The sequence below is a fragment of the Panthera onca genome, chromosome A2 (genome assembly GCF_046562875.1).
Source record: "Panthera onca isolate mPanOnc1 chromosome A2, mPanOnc1 haplotype 2, whole genome shotgun sequence".
Taxonomy (NCBI): Eukaryota; Metazoa; Chordata; class Mammalia; order Carnivora; family Felidae; genus Panthera; species Panthera onca.
Window position 1 is genome coordinate 153603998 of NC_138340.1, and position 20248 is coordinate 153624245.

A 20248-nucleotide genomic window follows, 5' to 3' on the forward strand; every position below is an offset into this window, starting at 1 on the left:
GTGCGAGCAGGGGAGGGGCAGAAAGAGAGACAGACACGGAATCGGCAGCTCCAGGCTCTGAGCCTGGAACCCGTGAAGCGCCAAGATCATGACCTGAGCCCCAGTCAGACGCTCGACCGACTGAGCCACCCAGGCGCCCCTGACCTGGACTCTTAACAACACCTTTAGACTTGGACCCGCATCCTTTCTTACACTGCAGCCAGGCCCTGGCACTTGCTTCCCAAAGCCAGCAGCGGTTTCCGGTTGCCCTCCGGAGACAAATCCCTCCCCTTAGCATGGCTTGCAAGGTCTTCCAGGATCAGACACCGACCTCACCGGCCACATCTTTTGTCACTCACACCGGACCCACAGCCTCCCCGGCCTTTGTCAATGTCTGGTCTTCATAAACACTCTTCTCCCAACTTTTTTGTTTCGTTTTGCCTTGTTTTTTGCCTAGCTAGCTTTTGTTTATCCTGGAGGTCCTACTTAGACTTTACAATATGCTGTCTTCCTGTAATCTACTTTATCTTTTTTTTCTCACTCTCAGTGTAACTGATATAATGGGATAATATTGTGCTTTTTTGTTTTTCTTTTTACCATTCTTTATATCTAACCACTTTTATTTTAGCCAGACACGTTCTCGGCCTCAGAGAGAAGAATCTTTGGAAGACATCTATAAGGAGAAAGGAAGAATCACGGTCAGCTTTTGATTACCAAAATAGGATCTGGATACGCACTGCAAAAAAATAATGGACTCTGTTAACTAGAAAGAACTCTGAGTAAGACCGGGGAAAGGAACCCTCTTCTAGGCTGGGAGTCAAAACGGGTCAAGTTGGCTCCAACTCGGTTATTCAGGGATCCTGGGCGGGGCCTGTCAGGGATGACAGAGAGGAGCCCCGTGGCAGAGGGACCCGTGTCCCACTTCCTGTGTAGAACGCCAACATCCCAATTCTCTGCGGGTCCCTTTCAGGTTTTCTACGTAAAGACACTCACATTACCTTCAAAAATAACATTTTTGTTTCTTTCTTTCCAACCATTTAGCACTGGGAGGAACCTGGGTTGCAGAATCCTGGGAGATTTTAGATATGTTCTGATGCCCCCAGCACCCTTGATCCCAAATATGTTCCCTGGCCTTAAGGGCCTCCCATCTGGCCTCTTGAATCCAGTTTATAACCAGGACACGTCCCTCTTTGCTTAGCTACCCCCCAGACATGTGCCGTTTCTTCTAATTTCATGTTGCTTCTATTTCTTTATCCAAGTCTGAGTTTTTAATCATCTCCTCTGACTGTGAAGTTGAGTGGTTTTTACCTAACAATTGTTCTTTTTTTTTTTTTCTTGAATTTTTAAATGTTTATTTATTTTTGAGGGAGAGGGGCAGAGCCTGAGCAGTGGAGGGGCAGAGAGAGGGGGAGACACAGAATCCGAAGCAGGCTCCAGGCTCTGAGCTGTCAGCACAGAGCCTGACGCGGGGCTCAAACTCATGAACCATGAGATCATGACCTGAGCCGAAGTAGGACACCGAACCAACTGAGCCGCTGAGGTGCCCCTACCTAACTGTTGTTCTTATCCTCAGTCCAGACTGCTCCCCTTAACATAGTCACATACGAAATCATACAGATAACAGCCTAAGGGAGTGGTTTCACACATGCACAAGGCGGGGGCTTTACTTTCCCTCAGAGAGGAACAACATCTCTGACATCTACCACTGGGCCTCTTTTAGGACAACTGTCTGAATTTTTTAAGATTACGGGCCCAGTGGTTCAAACCCGTCTATCTAGACAGGACTGGTACCATCACAGGTGACGCAAGTGGAATGTTGACATTAAAAATAAATACAGGAGCGCCTGGGCGGCTCACTTGGTTGAGCGTTCAGAGTTTTGGTTTCGGCTCAGGTCATGATCTCACAGTTCGTGGGTTCAAGCCCCGCGTTGGGCTTTGCGCTGACAGTGTGGAGGCTACTTGGGATATTGTCTCCCTCTTTCTCTACCTTCCCCCACTCGTGCTCTCTCTCTCTCTCTCTCTCAAAATAAATAAATAAACTTTAAAGATAGATAGATAGATAGATAGATAGATAGATAGATAGATACAAGCAAAACAAAAACACCTCCTAACTCGGTGTAACAGGAGGCAGGCCAAGTAGAAGCATCAATACCTTCTCAACAGAGGGTAGCATGGGAAACATGGGCACAGCTCCTGGATGGACCCCTGGCCCATCTGTGAGAACTGCAGACCCCATTCTTGTCTCTTTCTTCCACACCACCCACAGGGTTTTTTCTTGGCTCTCGAGAACGCTCCTCTTTTGCCAAGTTAAAGGAAAAGTGATAGCACGTGAGTAACACTATCAAACTATCAAGATGCACTTCAGAGGGTTTCAGTGCCCTGCCATTTACAAAATAGGAAAACCAGACTACACGCCCATGTATGTCACTATCAGGGTCAAAAACCTAAGAACACGTATATACTCGATTTCCATTTTCTAGGATATATATTCCTTTGAGTTCTAATATAAGAGAAACATTATCTCGCTCAAGATAGTCATCCCATAAGAGAAACATTATCTCAAGATAGTCATCCCATTTCTAGGTAAGTTTTACTGATGCATTTAAACTTCATGAACATGAAATTCTCATCAAGTCATTGGCTTAAAACCCTTCGTGAGCTTTCCATGCCCTTAGAGTCAGGTTTCAATTCTTTCCCGTGGGGCCGTATCTTACACCACTCATCCCTCACTTTTCACGCTGAGTCTCTAATGCAGGTAAACCCTCCTGGGCCGTTCCCTGGGAACACTTCTCCAGCCGGGTCAGGTGTCCATAGGACCCGTTCACTTCCTCTATAGTAGCTGCACATTTGCAATCACTTAATTAATTATGTGAAGTAATTTGGGGGGCGGGCATATCTAGTTAGTTCACATCTATGTCCCCACTATCTAGTGTACAGAAGGCACTCAAAAATATTTGCTGGCTGACTGGAGCGCCTGGATGGCTCAGTTGAACATCTGACTCTTTTTACATTTCTTTTTAATGTTTATCTATTGTAGAGGGAGACAGAGCATGAACGGAGGAGGGGCAGAGGGAGAGGGAGATACAGAATCTGAAGCAGGTTCCAGGCTCTGAGCTGTCAGCACAGAGCCTGACGCACAGGCCTCAAACCCACGAGCCGTGAGATCATGACCTGAGTCGAAGTCAGACGCTAACCACCTGAGTCACCCAGGTGCCCCTAAACATCTGACTCTTGATGTCAGCTCAGGTCGTGATCTCATAGTTCGTGACATGGAGCCTTGCACCGGGCTCTGCAATGACAGCGTGGAGCCTGCTTGGGAATCTCTCTCCCTCTCTCTGCCCCTCCCCTGCTTGCACTCACTCTCCCTCTCTCTCTCTCTCTTTCTCTCTCAAAATAAATAAACTTAAAAAAAATTGTTGGCTGACTGACTGGCTTCTTACCTTTTGGAGTATGTGTGAATTTAATCTTAGTTGTAGGAGTTGAGCCCCCTTTGAGAATTGATACACTATTAATTGTTTCCTTAAGATGAGTGATTCTTTGTGTTTGTTTGTTTTAAGAATTACATGGCTGATACAACCCAACACCAAAAAATAACCTGATTAAAAAATGGGCAAAGGACCTGAATAGACATTTTCCTAAAGAAGACATACACATGGCCAATAGATGCATGAAAAGATGCTCAACATCACTAATGCGAATCAAATGCAAACGAGAATCAGATTTGATTCGCACAAATGCAAATCAAAACCACAATGAGATATCACCTCACCCCTGTCAGAATGGCTAAATTAAAAAGATAAGAAACAACAAGCAGTGACAAGGATCTGGAAAAAAGGTATGCTTGTGTACTGTTGGTGGATAAACCAGTACAGATAGACCGGAACAGCCACTGTGGAAAACAGTATGGAAGTTCCTCAAAAAGTTAAAACCAGAAATACCACAGGATCCAATAATACCACTATTGGGTATTTACCCAGAGAAAACAAAAACACTAACTTGAAAAGATATATGCACCCCTATGTTTACTGCAGCACTATTTACAACAGCCAAGATATTGAAGCAACCTAAGTGTCCATCAACAGATGAATGGATAAGGAAAATGTGCCAAATATACATACACACATATATACCCATACCTAAATACATGTACGCACAATGGGATATTACACAGCCATAAAAAAGGAAGAGATCATGCCATCTGAGATAACATGGATGGATCTAGAGGTTATTATGTTAAGTGAAATAAGTCAGACTGAGAAAGACAAAGACCATATGATTCCACACATAAATGGAATATAAAAAAAGAAAGAATAAACAATCAAAAATCAGAATCAGACCTATAAATAAAGAGAACAAACCAATGGTTGCCAGAGGGGAGGGGATAGGAGGGTTGATTGAGCAAAATGAGTGGAGGGGAGAGGGATACAGGCCTCCAGTTATGGAATGAGTAAATTACAAGAATGAAAAGCACAACTTAAGGAATACAGTCAATGATACCGTAACAGGGATGTAACGGGACAGATGACAGCTACACTTGTGAACATAGCATAAGGAATAAACGTATCAAATCACCAAGCTGTACTACACTTGAAAGTAACATTGTGTGTCAACTAGATTCAAAAAAAAGAAAGAGAGAGAGAGAGAGAAATTAAGTCAAGTAAAAAGTAGCTCAGGGGCGCCTGGGTGGCTCAGTTGGTTAAGTATCCAACTCGATTTCCGCTCAGGTCATGATCTCACGGTTCACGAGATCAAGCCCCACATCGGGCTCTGAGCTGACAGCATGGAGCCTGCTTGGGATTCTCTCCCTCTTTCTGTGCCCCTTCCCTGCTCTCTCTCTCTCAAAAATAAATGAATAAACATTTTTAAAAAGTAGCTCATAATTTAAATAAAATTAAACTTTTGAGATTTTTTTTTTTTTTTTAAGTAGGCTTCATGCTCAGTATGGAGCCTAACGTGGGGCTTCAACTCACAACCCTGAGTTCAAGACCTGAACTGAGATCAAGAGCTGGATGCTTAACTGAGAGCCATCCAGGTGCCCCTGAACTTCTGAAGTTCTAAGAAAGAAAGAAAGAAAGAAAGAAAAGGATTATATGGGAGAATTTAGGAACAGAAAGAAGGAGCTGAAAAAGACACTGTGTGTGTGGGCAGACCCACACTACTTTAGTCCCCAGGTGACCCAGCATGGCCTGAGACAGAGAGAGGCCTCTCCTCCCACGATTAGAACCTATCAGTGGCAATGGAAGGCTACTTCTAGTGGCTTCACAGGGTTGGACACAAGTCAGGAAGAGCCATAGCTAGAATGGAAGTAATGGCAGACAATGTAGCCGACAGGCAGAATCCTTTGCAAGCATGTCTGAAACTCTTCGGTCCTTCCACCCTGCAAAAAAACCCAAGACAGGAAGGAGCAGGACTATGGTACAGCAATCACATCCCAGGTCAATGTACCACTCTAATTTGGGCATTTAAGATTAACATGAGGGGCACATGGGTGGCTCCGTCAGTTACGCGTCTGATTTCAGCTCAGGTCATGATCTCACGGCTTGTGAGTTCAAGCCCTGCGACAGGCTCCGTGCTGACAGCTCGGAGCCTGGAACCTGCTTCGGATTCTGTGTCTCCCTCTCTCTCTCCCCCCACTCCACCACTCATTCTCTCTCTCTTTCTCAAAAAGAAAAACAAAAGATTAACAGGAGCTTAATTCTCCATGCATGCAAAAGCCTACACGTGCTAGCGAGGACAAATTCATGGCATATACCTCATAATAGAGCCTGAGATACGATTCTACTAGTGAGGCGTCTCTATTCTAGCACAAACCTCTTCCATATTTGTTTTCATCAGTCCCATGTAAGATCCAGTCAAAATTATTCGCACAGATAGACTCCACATGGGCGCGGCTTGTGGCACAAAACAGGATGTTTTCCCTTTTGTTGTTCATCTTCATTTTCTTCCTAATGAAGGAAATGTGAGACTTAACGCCCAGAGCATTCCTCTCCCCACTCCAGTTAATGACTTTAATCCCAAACCAAAGTCAAATTGCCTTAAAATTTTCTTGTTCCAGCTACAAAAAAGTAAATTTATGAAAACTTTTAAATGACAAACACATCTGGGGCGCCTGGGTGGCTCAATCGGTTGAGCGTCCGACTTCGGCTCAGGTCATGATCTCGCGGTCCGTGAGTTCGAGCCCCGCGTCGGGCTCTGTGCTGACAGCTCAGAGCCTGGAGCCTGTTTCAGATTCTATGTCTCCCTCTCTCTCTCTGCCCCTCCCCCGTTCATGCTCTGTCTCTCTCTGTGTCAAAAATAAATAAACATTAAAAAAAAATTTTTTTTTAATAAAAATAAATGACAGACCCATGAAATCAAAAAATCATAAAAGTGAAGCCGAAAGAGAGAAGTTCGAGTTTACACAATGAAAAAACCAGGGGTGCCTGGGTGGCTCAGTCAGTTAAGCGTCCGACTTCAGCTCAGGTCACGATCTCATGGTTGGTGAGTTTGAGCCCCATGTCAGGCTCTGTGCTGGCAGCTTAGAGCATGGAGTCTGCTTTGAGTTCTGTGTCTGCTGCTCCCCTGCTCATGCTGTCTCTCCCAAAAGTGAATAAACATTAAAAAAAGAAAAAAGAAAATGAGGGGCGCCTGGCTGGTTCAGTGGGTTAAGTGTCCGACTTCGGCTCAGGTCACCATTTCACATGAGCTCGAGCCCCGTGTCGGGCTCTGTGCTGACAGCTCTGAGCCTGGAGCCTCCTTCAGAATCTGATTCTCCCTCTTTCTCTGCCCCTCCCCTGCTAGCTCTGTCTCTCTCTCAAATATAAACATTAAAAAACAAAAATTTTTTTAATGAAAAAACGAACTAGACCCTGAAGACACTCTTCACTATAAAATAAACCATGGGGCGCCTGGGTGGCTCAGTCGGTTGAGCGTCCGACTTTGGCTCAGGTCATGATCTCGCGGTTCGTGAGCTCAAGCCCCGCATCGAGCTCTGTGCTGATGGCTCAGAGCCTGGAGCCTGCTTCTGATTCTGTGTCTCCCTCTCTCTCTGTCCTTCCCCCACTCATGCTCTGTCTCTGTGTCAGAAATAAATAAATATTAAAAAAATAAATAAATAGAGTAAAATAAAACAAACCAGTGAACTGGTTTTAAAGTACAGCTTGTAACTAATCCTTTCAAACTTCACGTTGAAACAAAAAGAAAAACAAAAAACAAAGAAAAACCCTGATCGTGTGGCCACCAACCTTTCAAAAGCATTCAAGAGCTTTGTATTCTTGATCTTCTTTATGTTTTCAATCTTGAAATTTTTCATGGAAGCTTTAAAACGCTCGCTTATTGTGTCATATTCCAGAGTCTGCTGATTGATCTCTAACAGCTGAGAAAATTAAAAACCATGTAAACGTGAAACACGAGACATTTAGAGCACGATATGTCCACACACGTGGCCCCTGATGCCATGGGGTATCCTTGCCAGGCCCCCAGCAGCAGGTGGGATAAGCTGGCTTAGGGTTTCCACATCTGGCAGTTCATTCTAGTCACGAACTCGCTGGCACTGGGCCCATCGGAGCAGGCTGACTGACGGCTGGCAACGCACGATGCTTAAAGGCAAAGGGACGCCCCCTGGAGGTGTCGGACTTGGTGCAGTGACCTGGGAGGGCCTTAAGCTAGAGCAGGGACAGAGGCACTGAAGGTGTGTAAGAGGTCTGCACTCAAATCTGGAGCGTGACGTGGACGCGGAACGGTATAGAAGGAGTACTGCCCCAACCAGGGTAGGTGACGAGCTGAGGCAGTTTGTACCCTCCCCCAGAAACCTGCTTTTTAAGTCCCACTAACAGACGAGGCACTTTCACTCTCTGACTTCCCGCTTTTGTCATCCATGAAGCAGAGATCCTAATAGGTCAGAGGGTTCTCGCAAGGACGCGACCCAAAGGGATCGGGTATGGCAGGGCAGCAAGGTGACCTGGAGGGGGTGGCTGTTCTCTGGGAAAGTAACACCATTACCATTTGGAGGCCTTTGAATCTTGATCCATGAATTTCATAGAAGCCAACCGTTTTCTCATCCAAACACACAGATCTACAGCTAAGCCCCTTCCCCCATTTCTAAACAATTGATACACCAAAAAGCAAAAACCAGTACCTCATATCCATTCGAGCCAAACTCCTGCTGAGGGAACAATGTCGAGGTTAACGGCTCTGACAGGGTCTGCGCCGGCTGATGCCTACAAGTAAGAGAAAGAATTCACTTGGCTCCCTGTTCCATAGGCCCGAGTTCTGTCCCAAAATTCCAGTCACTAAGCCAAGGTTTCCCAGAGAATATTTTCTTTGTATTTTATTTTGGATTACCTTCCTGTGCATTCCTGGTATAGTTGTACTAGTAATTAGGCTCTTTTAAAATGCAGTTATTATCCAGGGCACCTGGGTGACTCAGTTGGTTGATAATCTGACTTTAGCTCAGGTCATGATCTCACAGTTCATGAGTTCAGGCCCCGCGTCGAGCTCTGTGCTGACGGCTCGGAGCCTGGAGCCTATTTCAGATTCTGTGTCTCCTTCTCTCTCTGTCCCGCTCACACTCTGTCTCTGTCTCTGTCTCTCTCTCAAAAATAAATAAATGTTGGGGCGCCTGGGTGGCTCAGTCAGTTGGGCGTCCGACTTCGACTCAGGTCACGATCTCGCAGTCCGTGAGTTCGAGCCCCGCGTCGGGCTCTGGGCTGATGGATGGCTCGGAGCCTGGAGCCTGCTTCCGATTCTGTGTCTCCCTCTCTCTCTGCCCCTCCCCCATTCATGCTCTGTCTCTCTCTGTCTCAAAAATAAATAAAACGTTAAAAAAAAAATAAAAATAAATAAATGTTAAAAAAAAAAAACGCGTTTTAGGGGCGCCTGGGTGGCTTAGTTGGTTAAGCGGCCGACTTCGGCTCAGGTCATGGTCTCGCAGTTCGTGAGTTTGAGCCCCGCATCAGGCTCTGTGCTGACAGCTCAGAACCTGGAGCCTGTTTCAGATTCTGTGTCTCCTTCTCTCTCTGACCCTCCTCCATTCATGCTCTCTGTCTCAAAAATAAATAAACATTAAAAAATAATAATAAAAAAAAGCTTTTTAAATGCAGTCATTATCCGTAATGTGGTAAATTAATTTAATGTTATTTTCCCACTGATTCAAGATGTAAAAGCATTCCTTCCTTTTTATATTCCTGCTCAACCTTCAAAGGATCTAATATGCGAGCGAGCATTAAGATGTCTTACAGTGTCTTTGAGAAACTATAAACACTGGAGTAGACGAGAAGCACCAGGAAAAGAATCCTGCTGTCTTTCCTGTAGAAACTGAGGAAAACTCTTCCTGGCAGACAGTACACAGCTAGTAATTGCAGAATTGACAGGATTAGAAAACCACCATTTCATAACTGCTGATGAAATAAAGGATTGAAACGGTGACCAGCAGGAGCAACTGTAACCATCGAGTGAGAGAACAGAGGAGGAACAGAGGAGGAACAGAGGAGAGTACAGAGGAGGAACAGTGAGAAGTTGTTACAGAGAGGTCAGACTGGAATGACACAACCCTGTCTCGTCTTCGTCACTAAAAATAGGACAACTACGGGTGCCTCAGTGGCTCAGTCGGTTAACGGTCGGACTTCAGCTCAGGTCACGATCTCGCCGTTCCTGAGTTCAAGCCCTATGTCAGGCTCTGTGCTGACGGCACAGAACCTGCTTGGGATTCTCTGTCTCCCTCTCTGTTTCCGCCTCTCCCCCGGCTCTCTTGCTCTCTCTCTTAAAATAAATAAATAAACATTAAACAAATTTTAAGGAGGACAACTAGACATTATGTGCCTCCTACTGTGATGTGACAGGAAGTACAAAGTAGCAGTTAAATTGTACCATTAACCAACAATGGAACCTTGATCTAATCAAGCCTCTAAATCTTGAACAAGCCATGAGCTCATAGAAATTTCTTATCAGATGACCCCACAGGCATTCAATTTGATACATTCTGAATGTGGGAAATTCTCTAAGGACGAATCGCTTAGTTTCTTAAAAACCAACAACAAGGGGCGCCTGGGTGGTTTAGTCGGTTGAGCATCCAACTTCGGATCAGGTCATGATCTCGCGGTTCACAGGTTCGAGCCCCACATCAGGCTCTGTGCTGACAGCTCAGAGCCTGGAGCCTGCTTCGGATTCTCTGTCTCCCTCTCTCTCCGCCCCTCCCACACTTGCACTCTGTCTCTGTCTCTTTCAAAAATAAACATTAAAAAAAATTTTTTTAATAAAAACAACAAAATGCAACACACACACCTTGTTTTGATAAAAACTGAAATAAATCAACTGTGAAAAAGTCATACATGATTTGACACCCACCTTGAAATCTGTTTCACATAACCACGTATCACCCGGGAGGGTGGGGGGAAACCCCAACCCCAAAACCCTTCATGAACAATGTAGATTTTACGGAGTTTCATGAGCACACAGAGGAGAGCGACACAGGATCCTCCACAGCAAAATTTCCTCCAAACAATCCCCTTCAATCAACTGTATCATGTCCAAATCTCCTTGCCCAGGCAACTAACGCTTCCCTCTCTTTGCCCATTTCTTCCTCAGCTGCCTACCCTCTACAAATCCACTCAACAAAACAAAAGATATGCAGAAGAACCCACAGGAACACAAGCCCCTCTAATGGTGCATCTGGTTATTTCTAAGCACACCCCTTCGATCCTGCCGTGCACAGTGAAGAGGCTGAGACCCGGGTAGCTGAGGCTCCCGCCAAGTCCCCTGTGAGTCAGAGGAAGAGACAGATTTCCTGCTCGCCTACCCTTTCAGCCACCCTGTACCGCTTCACAAGCATAGAGGATGCAAAAGGAAACTGCAGTGTTATGCAAGCAGGAAGATTTCAAGAAAACAGATGCAGGAGTAGATTGGGGAGATCGGCGGGTGAACACCTACAGCATCCGCCAGCAGGCAGTGCTTCTGAACACTTACTTGAACCCCCTTTTAATCTGTTCCACATCCTCGTAAGACACGAATTTTGGCCTTCTGACAACATTCTTTTGGGTCTTGGAAGCTATGTTTGTTTGAATCATCCCTTTAGACAGAAAAAAGAAAACAAACAAGAACCAAGAATTAGTTCTAGAAAACGTTTCTTGTTATTTTTCGTAGGCTAGGAATACAGCAGATCTTCACCACTGAACTGTGACATGTATGAATAAGAGAAAATCCTTTTGGATGGAAGTTTCTCGTGATTAAAAAGCTGTATCCTTCACTGCCCTCTTGTAAGACCCAGAAAACAAAGAGGTGATGAGATGAGCAGTCAGCAATTAATCTAATCTCTAAATTGAAGTCAGACAGTAAAGGGGAGGACATGGGCAGCCAGATAACAGCACATCATCCATATAAGCTACCCTAAACCAGGCATTAATAATTATGGGTTGGAATGTGGTAGCTAGATCTTGAAGGATTTTTCTAGATCAAGTGTGAAATGTCATTTTTAATTCATGCATGTTGTAGACCCAGGTCCAAGTTGCAGCCAGAGTGAGCTCTTTAAAAAGCAAATCATCAGGGCGCCTGGGTGGCTCAGCTGGTTAAGCGTCCACCCTTAGCTCACGTCATGATCTCACAGCTCGTGGGTTTGAGCCCCGCATTGGGCTCTGTGCTGACAGCTCAGAGCCTGGAGCCTGCTACCGATTCTGCGTCTCCCTCTCTCTCTGCCCCTCTTCAGCTTGTACTCTGTCTCTTTCTCTCAAAAATTAACAAATGTTAAAGAAAGGGTTTTTTGGTGTTTTTTTTTTTGTAAGTAAATCATCACCCGGGGCACATCAGTGGTGTGCAACTCCTGATTTCAGCTCAGGTCGTGATCTCCCATTTCGTGGGTTCGAGCCCCGCATTGGGTGTCTGCGCTGCTGATGCAAAGACTGCTTGGGATTCTCTCTCTCCCTCTCTCTCTCTGCCCCTCCCACGCTCTCTCTCTCAAAACAAACAAATAAACTTGAAAAAAAAAAAGTAAATCAACTTACATTGCTAGTGAAAGTATAAAATGGCACAGCCACTTTGGAAGACTGTTGGGCAGTTTCCTATAAAGTTAAACACCTGGTGCCTATGTGACCTAGCGATCCCACTCCTTCATACTCACCCAAGAGAAATGAAAACTTACACTCACACGAAGACTTGTGTTTGAATGTTCTTAGTAGCATCATTATAATAACCAAAATGTGAAAATAACCAAACTGCCCATTAACAGATGAATGGGTAAACCAACCAAGGTACAGCCTTACAATGAAATATTACTCAGCACTGAAAAGGGAAGAACCACTGCACGTGCAACCGCACAGGTGAATCGAAACAACATTCTGAGTGAAGGGAGTCAGCCACGTGCAGAAAACACCACAAGATTCTACTTCTGTGACGTTCTAGGATGGACAGAACTATAGAGACAGCAAATGGGGGTGGGAAGAATGACTGCAAAGGAGCATGAGGACACTTTTTGGATCGATGACTGGAAAGCTCTAGATCCTGATCAGGATAGCAGCTGCACGCCATTGGTCAGCACGCATCCAACTGCACGCTTAACACGGATGCACCCCATTGTAGCAATTCTGCTTCAGTAGAGTTGGTGTAAAGTGAAACAAACATAAACGATAAAAAGATCAAATGAGATCATGCCACAGCCCTGCTCCCAACCTTCCCGCCGCCCTTTGAAACCTCCAGCTCATCTGCAATTTACGGTCTTAGCGCCAGCTCCTCCCTCTCTTGGGGGCCCTCCTTCCCATGGGCACAGGTGCTCCCTTCCTTCCAAAATTTCCTCCTGGGATACAAACAAGATGCTCTCCTAGGACTCCTCCAGTTCTCTGGCTGCTTCTTCACACTGCTTCTTTTTCCCCAGAGCTGGTATCACTTTCAGAAACTGCCTGGTATGTCAGCACCTAGAACGGTGCCTAGCGACATGGGTGGCGTTCCAATACTAGATTCATGAATGACAATATCAGAAACAGGAAAAAAAAGACCCTGGAATACCGCAAATGGCTCCGAACTAGTTTCTATGAACCAAGTGAACGAGAACTGCTGGTCACCTTTCTCCAGATTCGGGAACCAGGTCCATTATTGGTTCTTCTCTGTCCAACACCCATTTAAATTGCCAAAACAATAGAATAGTACCCAAAGAATAAAATTTTTTTTGATTTAAGTCATTCTTAATTTCACCATCCAACGGAAGAGATTTCTATTCCTTCCTATTGCCCTCTGGTTTTGGTCATGTGTGCACACTGTTGCACTTACCATGCATATTAATTCTTTTAAAAAAACTTTTGATTTGAGGGGCACCTGGGTGGCTCAGTCGGTTGAGCATCCAACTCTTGTCTTTTTTTTTTAATTTTTTTTAACGTTTATTCATGTTTGAGAGACAGAGACAGAGCGTGAGTAGGGGAGGGGCAGAGAGAGAGAGGGAGACACAGAATTGGAAGCAGGCTCCAGGCTCTGAGCTGTCAGCACAGAGCCTGACACGGGGCTCAATCTCACGAACTGCAAGATCATGAACTGAGCTGAAATTGGACGCTCAACCTACTAAGCCACCCAGGAGCCCCAAGCGTCCAACTCTTGATTTTGGCTCAAATCATGATCCCAGGGTCATGGGATCGAGCCCCGCCTCGGGCTCTATGCTGCACATGGAGCCTGCTTAAGATTTTCTCTCTTTGTCTCTTTCTCTCTCTCTCTCTCTCTGTCTCTCCCCCTCTCTGTCCCTTCCCCCCACAGCCCCTGCTCCCAGGCTCTCTCTCTCAGAAAAAAAAAAAAAAAAGTACAAAATATAAAGAGGCCTCTGATGGAGTATCTTTGGAGCCTGGATCAGAATCCCTGCTTGGAATTCTGTCTCTCTCTTTCCCCCCCTTTCTCCTATACCTCTCCCTAACTCCTGTTTTCTCTCTCTCAAATAAAATTTAAAAATTTTTTTAAATGTTTATTTACTTTTGAGAGACAGAGATAGAGCACGACCAGAGGAGGGGAAGAGAGAGGGAGATACAGAATCTGAAGTAGAATCCAGGCTCTGAGCTGTCAGCATAGAGCCCAATGCGGGGCTCGAACAGACCGCGAGATCATGACCTGAGCTGAAGTCGGATGCTTAATCGACTGAGCAACCCAGGTGCCCCTCAAATAAAATTTTTAAAAAATTAAAAACAAAACAAAACAAAAAAACCTTGATTTGAAATACAACATCTAGAGGCACCTGGATGGCTCAGTCAGTCAAGCAACTGACTCTTGATTTTGGCTCAGGTCATGATCTGATGGTTTGAGTTCGAGCCCCATGTCAGCACAGACCCTACTTGGGACTGTCTGTCTCCCTCTATCGCTGCCCCTCCCCCACTCACACAATAGCGCTCTCTCTCTCTTTCTCTCTCTCTCTCAAAAATAAATAAACATTTGAAATACAACATCTAAAGAGGAAAAGTACAAACATAAACTTGGGAGGTTGCCTTTTTCACTTAACAATATCAAATTTTGACTTTACTGCATGGTTTTCGTAATCATAATTTTAACCAATACTCCAATGAAATTCAATACCCTGTTTTAATCACTATCCGACCACCCTACAGGCTGTTCCTCTACTATAGCATATCAAATAGGCTTTAATAAACATCGTCATGTTCATAGCCTTTTTTTTTCCCCTTCTGGTGAATTATTTCCTTAAAAAGATTCCTGAGACCATGAAAAGGCAATCATATTTTAATATCTCTTGATATGTATAACCAGATTGCTTTCCAAAATACAGTAGCTGGTATAATGGTTTTTGGAGGCTTAATACACAACAATTGGTACAGGGCCCAAATGCGAGGTACCACCTGGAATGTCAAGGACGCGAGAAAGTCTTCTTTACCTCTTTCAAAGCACCTGTAGGGCTGATCCTGAAAGGGCAACTACCCAACCGTATACAGGGAGCGTCCCAGGGGTGCAGCTGAAAGGACAGTACATTTAGAGGGAGGGCAGTTCCTGCCCTGATTTCTTACTAAACACAACAGATTGGTAGAAACTAAACTGAAAGCCTTCCCATGGCGGCTCAAACAAACATGGCAGAAGGCAAAGTCTCTAGAAAAAGGGATGGATAGGGGCACCTGGGTGGCTCAGTCGGTTAAGAACCCGACTTCAGCTCAGGTCATGATCTCAGGTTCATGGGTTCGAGCCTTGCGTCGGGCTGTGTGCTGACAGCTCAGAGCCTGGAGCCTGCTTCAGATGCCGTGTCACCCTCTCTCTTTGCCCCTCCCCCACTCACGTTGTCTCTGTCTCTCAAAAATGAATAAACGTTAAGAAAAATGTAAAAAAAAAGAAAAGATAAGAAAAAGGAAAAGTGATGGATAAAGCCACTAACCTAGACGATGAAGCCCAGAAGGAACAGGGAGGTTTTACAATTCTGAAGGCACCAATGGGTCCAAAGTCTCTACTGTAGTCATCAGCACCTGAACTTTTGCCTCGGCCTGGGAAACAGCCCGTCCATTTAGTCCAATGCCCGCATTTTACAGATGAGGGAGCTGTGGCCCAGACAGGCCAGGTGCTGTTCCCAGGGTTACGTAGAGAGCCAAGGCTCTCCAGCACAGGTCTCCACTGGCTTCCACACCACCATCCCGCGTGCCTTGCTAAAAAGGAACCCTGATGCTGTGTTCAGCGTGTATATACACTCTGCTCCCATTCCCACGTGCACACCGTGTGCCAGATTCCAACAGTAGGGGTCACTGCCAAACGCAGAGTCTTACCCAGAAAACTCAGCTCGTAGCTCTGTGAACCCGCCTGAAATGGCACAATTCCCCTCGGAGAGCACAGAAAGAAAGACTCCAGGTACGAAGAGTCGACGTTTGCAGCTTGCTGTTTGTCGACCTGATTGAAAAAAAAAAAGGTAAAGACACTCGAGGGTAGGCTTTTAAGAAACCTCTGCCATTGTATCTTACACAATTGTATTTTAGCCACGGGACTTAAACAGGAATGCAGCTTGCCTCCCAAACCAGGCTGTAAAGGTTGCCAGGCTGGGGCCACGTCTCAAGGCCTACGTGAAGGGTCTAGACATCAGAATGGATGGGTAAAGGGAAGCGTGTGGATTCTAGTGAGGAGACAAGCTAGGCCACCATTCCACTGTCCCCACCCAACGCAGGGCTGGCAGACCAGGGCAGACTGCACATAAGCCCGAATAGGAGGGGTTCCCAATATTTAATGGCAAGGAGACACTTGTTCATCATGATCTAAACTGGAGGAGTTAATGACAGCAAGTTCCTGCTGGCAGCCTATGATGGGGAGGGGCTACTGGTCCCTTTAATGACACTCTGGATTCTGAGGCTTTCAGCTACACATACCCCTACTCCTTCCCCAGTGAAGATGCCTGCCGTATATAAGGCAAGGGGGCCACAATGAAAGCCTTCAAGGAAAATGTCTTGAACTAGGTCTCTTTAGCCTGGAGAGGAGTATGGTAAGGGCAGGAAAGCTGGGTCCCAACACCTGTACACGGTGTAAAGCTGGAATAAACTAGAATGTGGTTCAGGAGGTAGCACCAGGACAAACGGGTGGAAGCGACAAGGAGGCTAAGGAGGCTAACTTTAGAAGAACTTTCTCAACCGCATTATCCAACAATCTTTTTTAATTTTTTTAAAATGTTTTTTATTTATTCTTGAGAGAGAGAGACAGAGAGAGACAGAGCATAAGCAAGGGAGGGGCAGAGAGAGAGAGGGACACAGAATCCGAAGCAGGCTCCGAGTTGTCAACATAGAGCCCGACGCGGGGCTCGAACTCACAAGCCGTGAGATCATGACCTGAGCCGGAGTCTGACGCTCAACCGACTGAGCCACCCAGGTGCCCCACAGCATCCAACAATTAACCCCGTGAAGATGTTTGTTGCAACAGCTGCTGGGACATGATCTGTCAGGATCATTGTAAAAGAGACTACCATCCTTGGTGGGCAGTAGGAAATGAGGTATCCAAGATTAGGTAGATGACGGCCCGGGTAATTCACATGCCTTCCTACGACCCCAAAGAGCAGTGACTTGGGCAAACGCCTGTGAACACAGGGAGCAGCAAGGTAGGTCTGTCACCTCTGGGGACACTGGTTTGCCAATGCGAATCTCTGTCCTCATCTCCCATTCTGACAGCTGAAGTCCTATATCTCTGCAGGACCCCATTCTAGGCTGGAAGGAATTTACTCTAGGCCAGGGCCTTTCAAACTCTAATTTGTATGTGAATCACCCAGGAATTGTTTTAAAATGCAGAATAAAGGGGCGCCTGGGTGGCTCAGTCAGTTGAGCGTCCAACTTCAGCTCAGGTCACGATCTCGTGGTATATGGGTTCGAACCCTGCGTCGGGCTCTGTGCTGACCGCTCAGAGCCTGGAGCCTGTTTCAGATTCTGTGTCTCCCTCTCTCTCTGACCCTCCCCCGTTCATGCTCTGTCTCTCTCTGTCTCAAAATAAATAAACGTTAAAAAAAAAAAAAATTTTTAAAAATAAAAATAAAAAAAATAAAATGCAGAATAAAATTCTGGGAACTGGGTTTTAATTCTGCATTTCAAAGAGCTCCCATGGTGCCAATGTTGTTGGTCTGTGGACCTGATTTTAAAGAGCAAGACCCTCACGTCTAGATCAGCATTGTCCACTGGAACGTTCTGGAACATTTCACTGGACATGTTCTCTGTGTTTTCCCCTGTGATAGCTGCTAGCTACAAGTGGTCGTAGAGCACTTAAATGTGACTATTGTTACCGTGGAATTGAATTATTCGTTTTGTTCAAATTCAATTAACTGAAGTTTAAAATTAAACAGCCACAAGGGGCTAGTGGCTGTCCTACTGGACACACCGAGGCAATTTCAGTGTCTGAGCATTTGGACAGCCTCTCAAGCTTCACACTTGGTTCTCCTTCGGGCCCTTCCCTCACACTGTACTCCAGTTCTGATTAAGTGAATGAATGAATGAATGCATGGTAGGGTCTTCGATTATTTTTTTTTCTCCCAAAAGACTTGAATGTGTATCTCATGTTCAGTAGCCAGGTCTTGGCTTTTGTCCTGTGCCTACATTACTGCCTTGATCTAGAGCTAAGGCGTGTCTTTGCCTCGGGTGGTTCTCTCGGGCCATAGGCTCCCTGCCCCTCTACACCAGCTGTCACAGGTACACCAGCTGGTAAACATCTCCTTGGGTCCGGATCCGCCTGATGCAAACCCCGTGACAACCAGGCCCCGCCCTCCAGCTGTCACTCTGTCCTGCACCATTGCTGCCCAGCTGCCCGTCCATTCAATCATCATCCTGCCCAACATCACTTCCTCTCCCTGTCTACCATCTATGTAGGGCCAGGTCTTGGTTAAGCACTTGAACTTCCTTAAAAGGATATCAAGTCTACATTCCGGAGAGTTCACAGTCAAAGCATATGCACCTGCCCTGGGTTGACAAAAGCTGCTGTTGTCTCCCTTTCTACTAGGGGGGCTCCTAACCCAGAAATCGCAGTTGCCCCAACTCATATTAAAAATTCAATTGCAGGAGGGGCACCTGGGTGGCTCCGTCTGTGAAGTGTCTGACTCCTGATTTTGGACAAGGTGGTGATCTCACGGTTGGTGGATTCCAGCCCCCCGTCGGGTTCTGCGCTGACAGCATGGAGCCTGCTTGGGATCCTCTCTCTCTCCCTCTCTCTCTACCCCTCCCCCTCACTCTCTCTCTCAAATAAATAAGCTTCAAAAAAAGAAAATAATTAATAGCTGTTGCTGTTGATGAATGCAATCCCGGAGTATATGTTTGCTACAAAATACACCAATACAGTGGTGTATAACGTGAAAACGCACTAGTTCAACTACACCCATGTGCCATGAGTAACCATGTAGGTGTCAGACATTTTATTAATATTTTTTCCTGAAGTGGCCGAGTTTAAACAAGAGCCTCCACAAGGAGGAACGGTACTCACCTTCTCCCCATATTGAACCCATCTGTCGGATTTGCTCCTCCAGTACCAAATCCATTTTGTGGCAAAGACAAAATTGGTCAGCACTGTGACAGATGAAGGTGTGGAGATACGCCGGATAGGATTACAATTACAAACCATCATCTGGAAGTTGATGTTTTTATTTCCAATAGAAAAGCTGAAGGGGAAGAGTTTAAAGTTAACAAAATACCACCCCGATGTTTATAGCAGCATTACCAACAACAGCCAAACTACGGAAAGAGCCCGGGTGTCCATCAACTGATGAGTGGATACGGGTATAGTATATCTATGCATATATATATAAATACACAATGGAATATTACTCAGCCATCAAGACGAATGAAATCTCACCATTTGCAACGACATGGATAGTGCCAGAGTGTATTATGCTAAGCAAAATAAGCCAATCAGAGAAAGACAAACACTATATGATTTTACTTATATGTGAAATTTAAGAAACAAAACAGACGACCACATGGTCACCTGTGGTCATCAGGGGGTAAAAAAGAGAGGGGAAACAAACCATCAGGGACTCCTAATGACAGAGAACAAACTTGAAGGTTGATGGAGGAAGGTGGGTGGGGGATGGGCTAGATGGGGAATGGGGACGAAGGAGGGCACTTGTTATGATGAGCACGGGGTGTTGTATGTAAGTGACAAATCACTCAGTTCTACTCCTGAAACCAATATTGCACTGTATGTTAACTAACTAGAATTTAAACACAAATCTGAAAGGAAGAAAATTAAAAATAAATATAAAACTGTGCCCACAAAACTACTGATTGGCTTAATATTAGCAACTCATGGTAGGTCAGTTTTTTCAAGTAATACTATTTTTTTTCTAAATTTTTTTTTTAACGTTTTTTTACTTTTGAGACAGAGAGAGAGACAGAGCATGAACCGGGGAGGGTCAGAGAGAGGGAGACACAGAATCCGAAGCAGGCTCCAGGCTCTGAGCTGTCAGCACAGAGCCCGACGCAGGGCTCGAACTCACGGACCGTGAGATCATGACCTGAGCCGAAGTCGGACGCTTAACCGACCGAGCCACCCAGGCACCCCTCAAGTAATACTATTTAAATAGTTACATAATGTGGTCCAAGACCTTTTCAGGAAGCCAGGAAAGTCAAAGTTATTTTCATAATAATACTAAGACATTATTTGCCTTTTTTACTTTCATATTCTCACAGGTGCACAGTGGAGTTTTCCCAGAGGCTACACGATGTGTGATTCTACAGCAAATTAAAGAGATTTGCAAAAATATAAAACAATGGCATTTTCTAGATGAATTTTTTTGCTTTGTTTTGGAAAACACCTACTATTTATACATAAATAGCTACTACATATGATAATATATACTTATATAAACATAGTTATATAAAAATATGGTATT

General features: G+C 45.2%; 1 protein-coding gene across 1 annotated transcript in view; it reads right to left on the reverse strand.

Annotated features, from left to right (window-relative positions):
- ZC3HAV1 (zinc finger CCCH-type containing, antiviral 1) overlaps positions 1–20248 on the reverse strand; it is a 61011-nt gene that overhangs the window by 8519 nt on the left and 32244 nt on the right. Inside the window, exons 7-12 of the mRNA XM_060633237.3 lie at positions 18841–19015; positions 15672–15792; positions 10921–11023; positions 8096–8177; positions 7203–7333; positions 5791–5924 (exon numbers count right to left, since the gene is read on the reverse strand). Coding sequence (XP_060489220.2) covers positions 5791–5924; positions 7203–7333; positions 8096–8177; positions 10921–11023; positions 15672–15792; positions 18841–19015 — 746 coding nt within the window. The remainder of the gene's footprint in view (positions 1–5790; positions 5925–7202; positions 7334–8095; positions 8178–10920; positions 11024–15671; positions 15793–18840; positions 19016–20248) is intronic.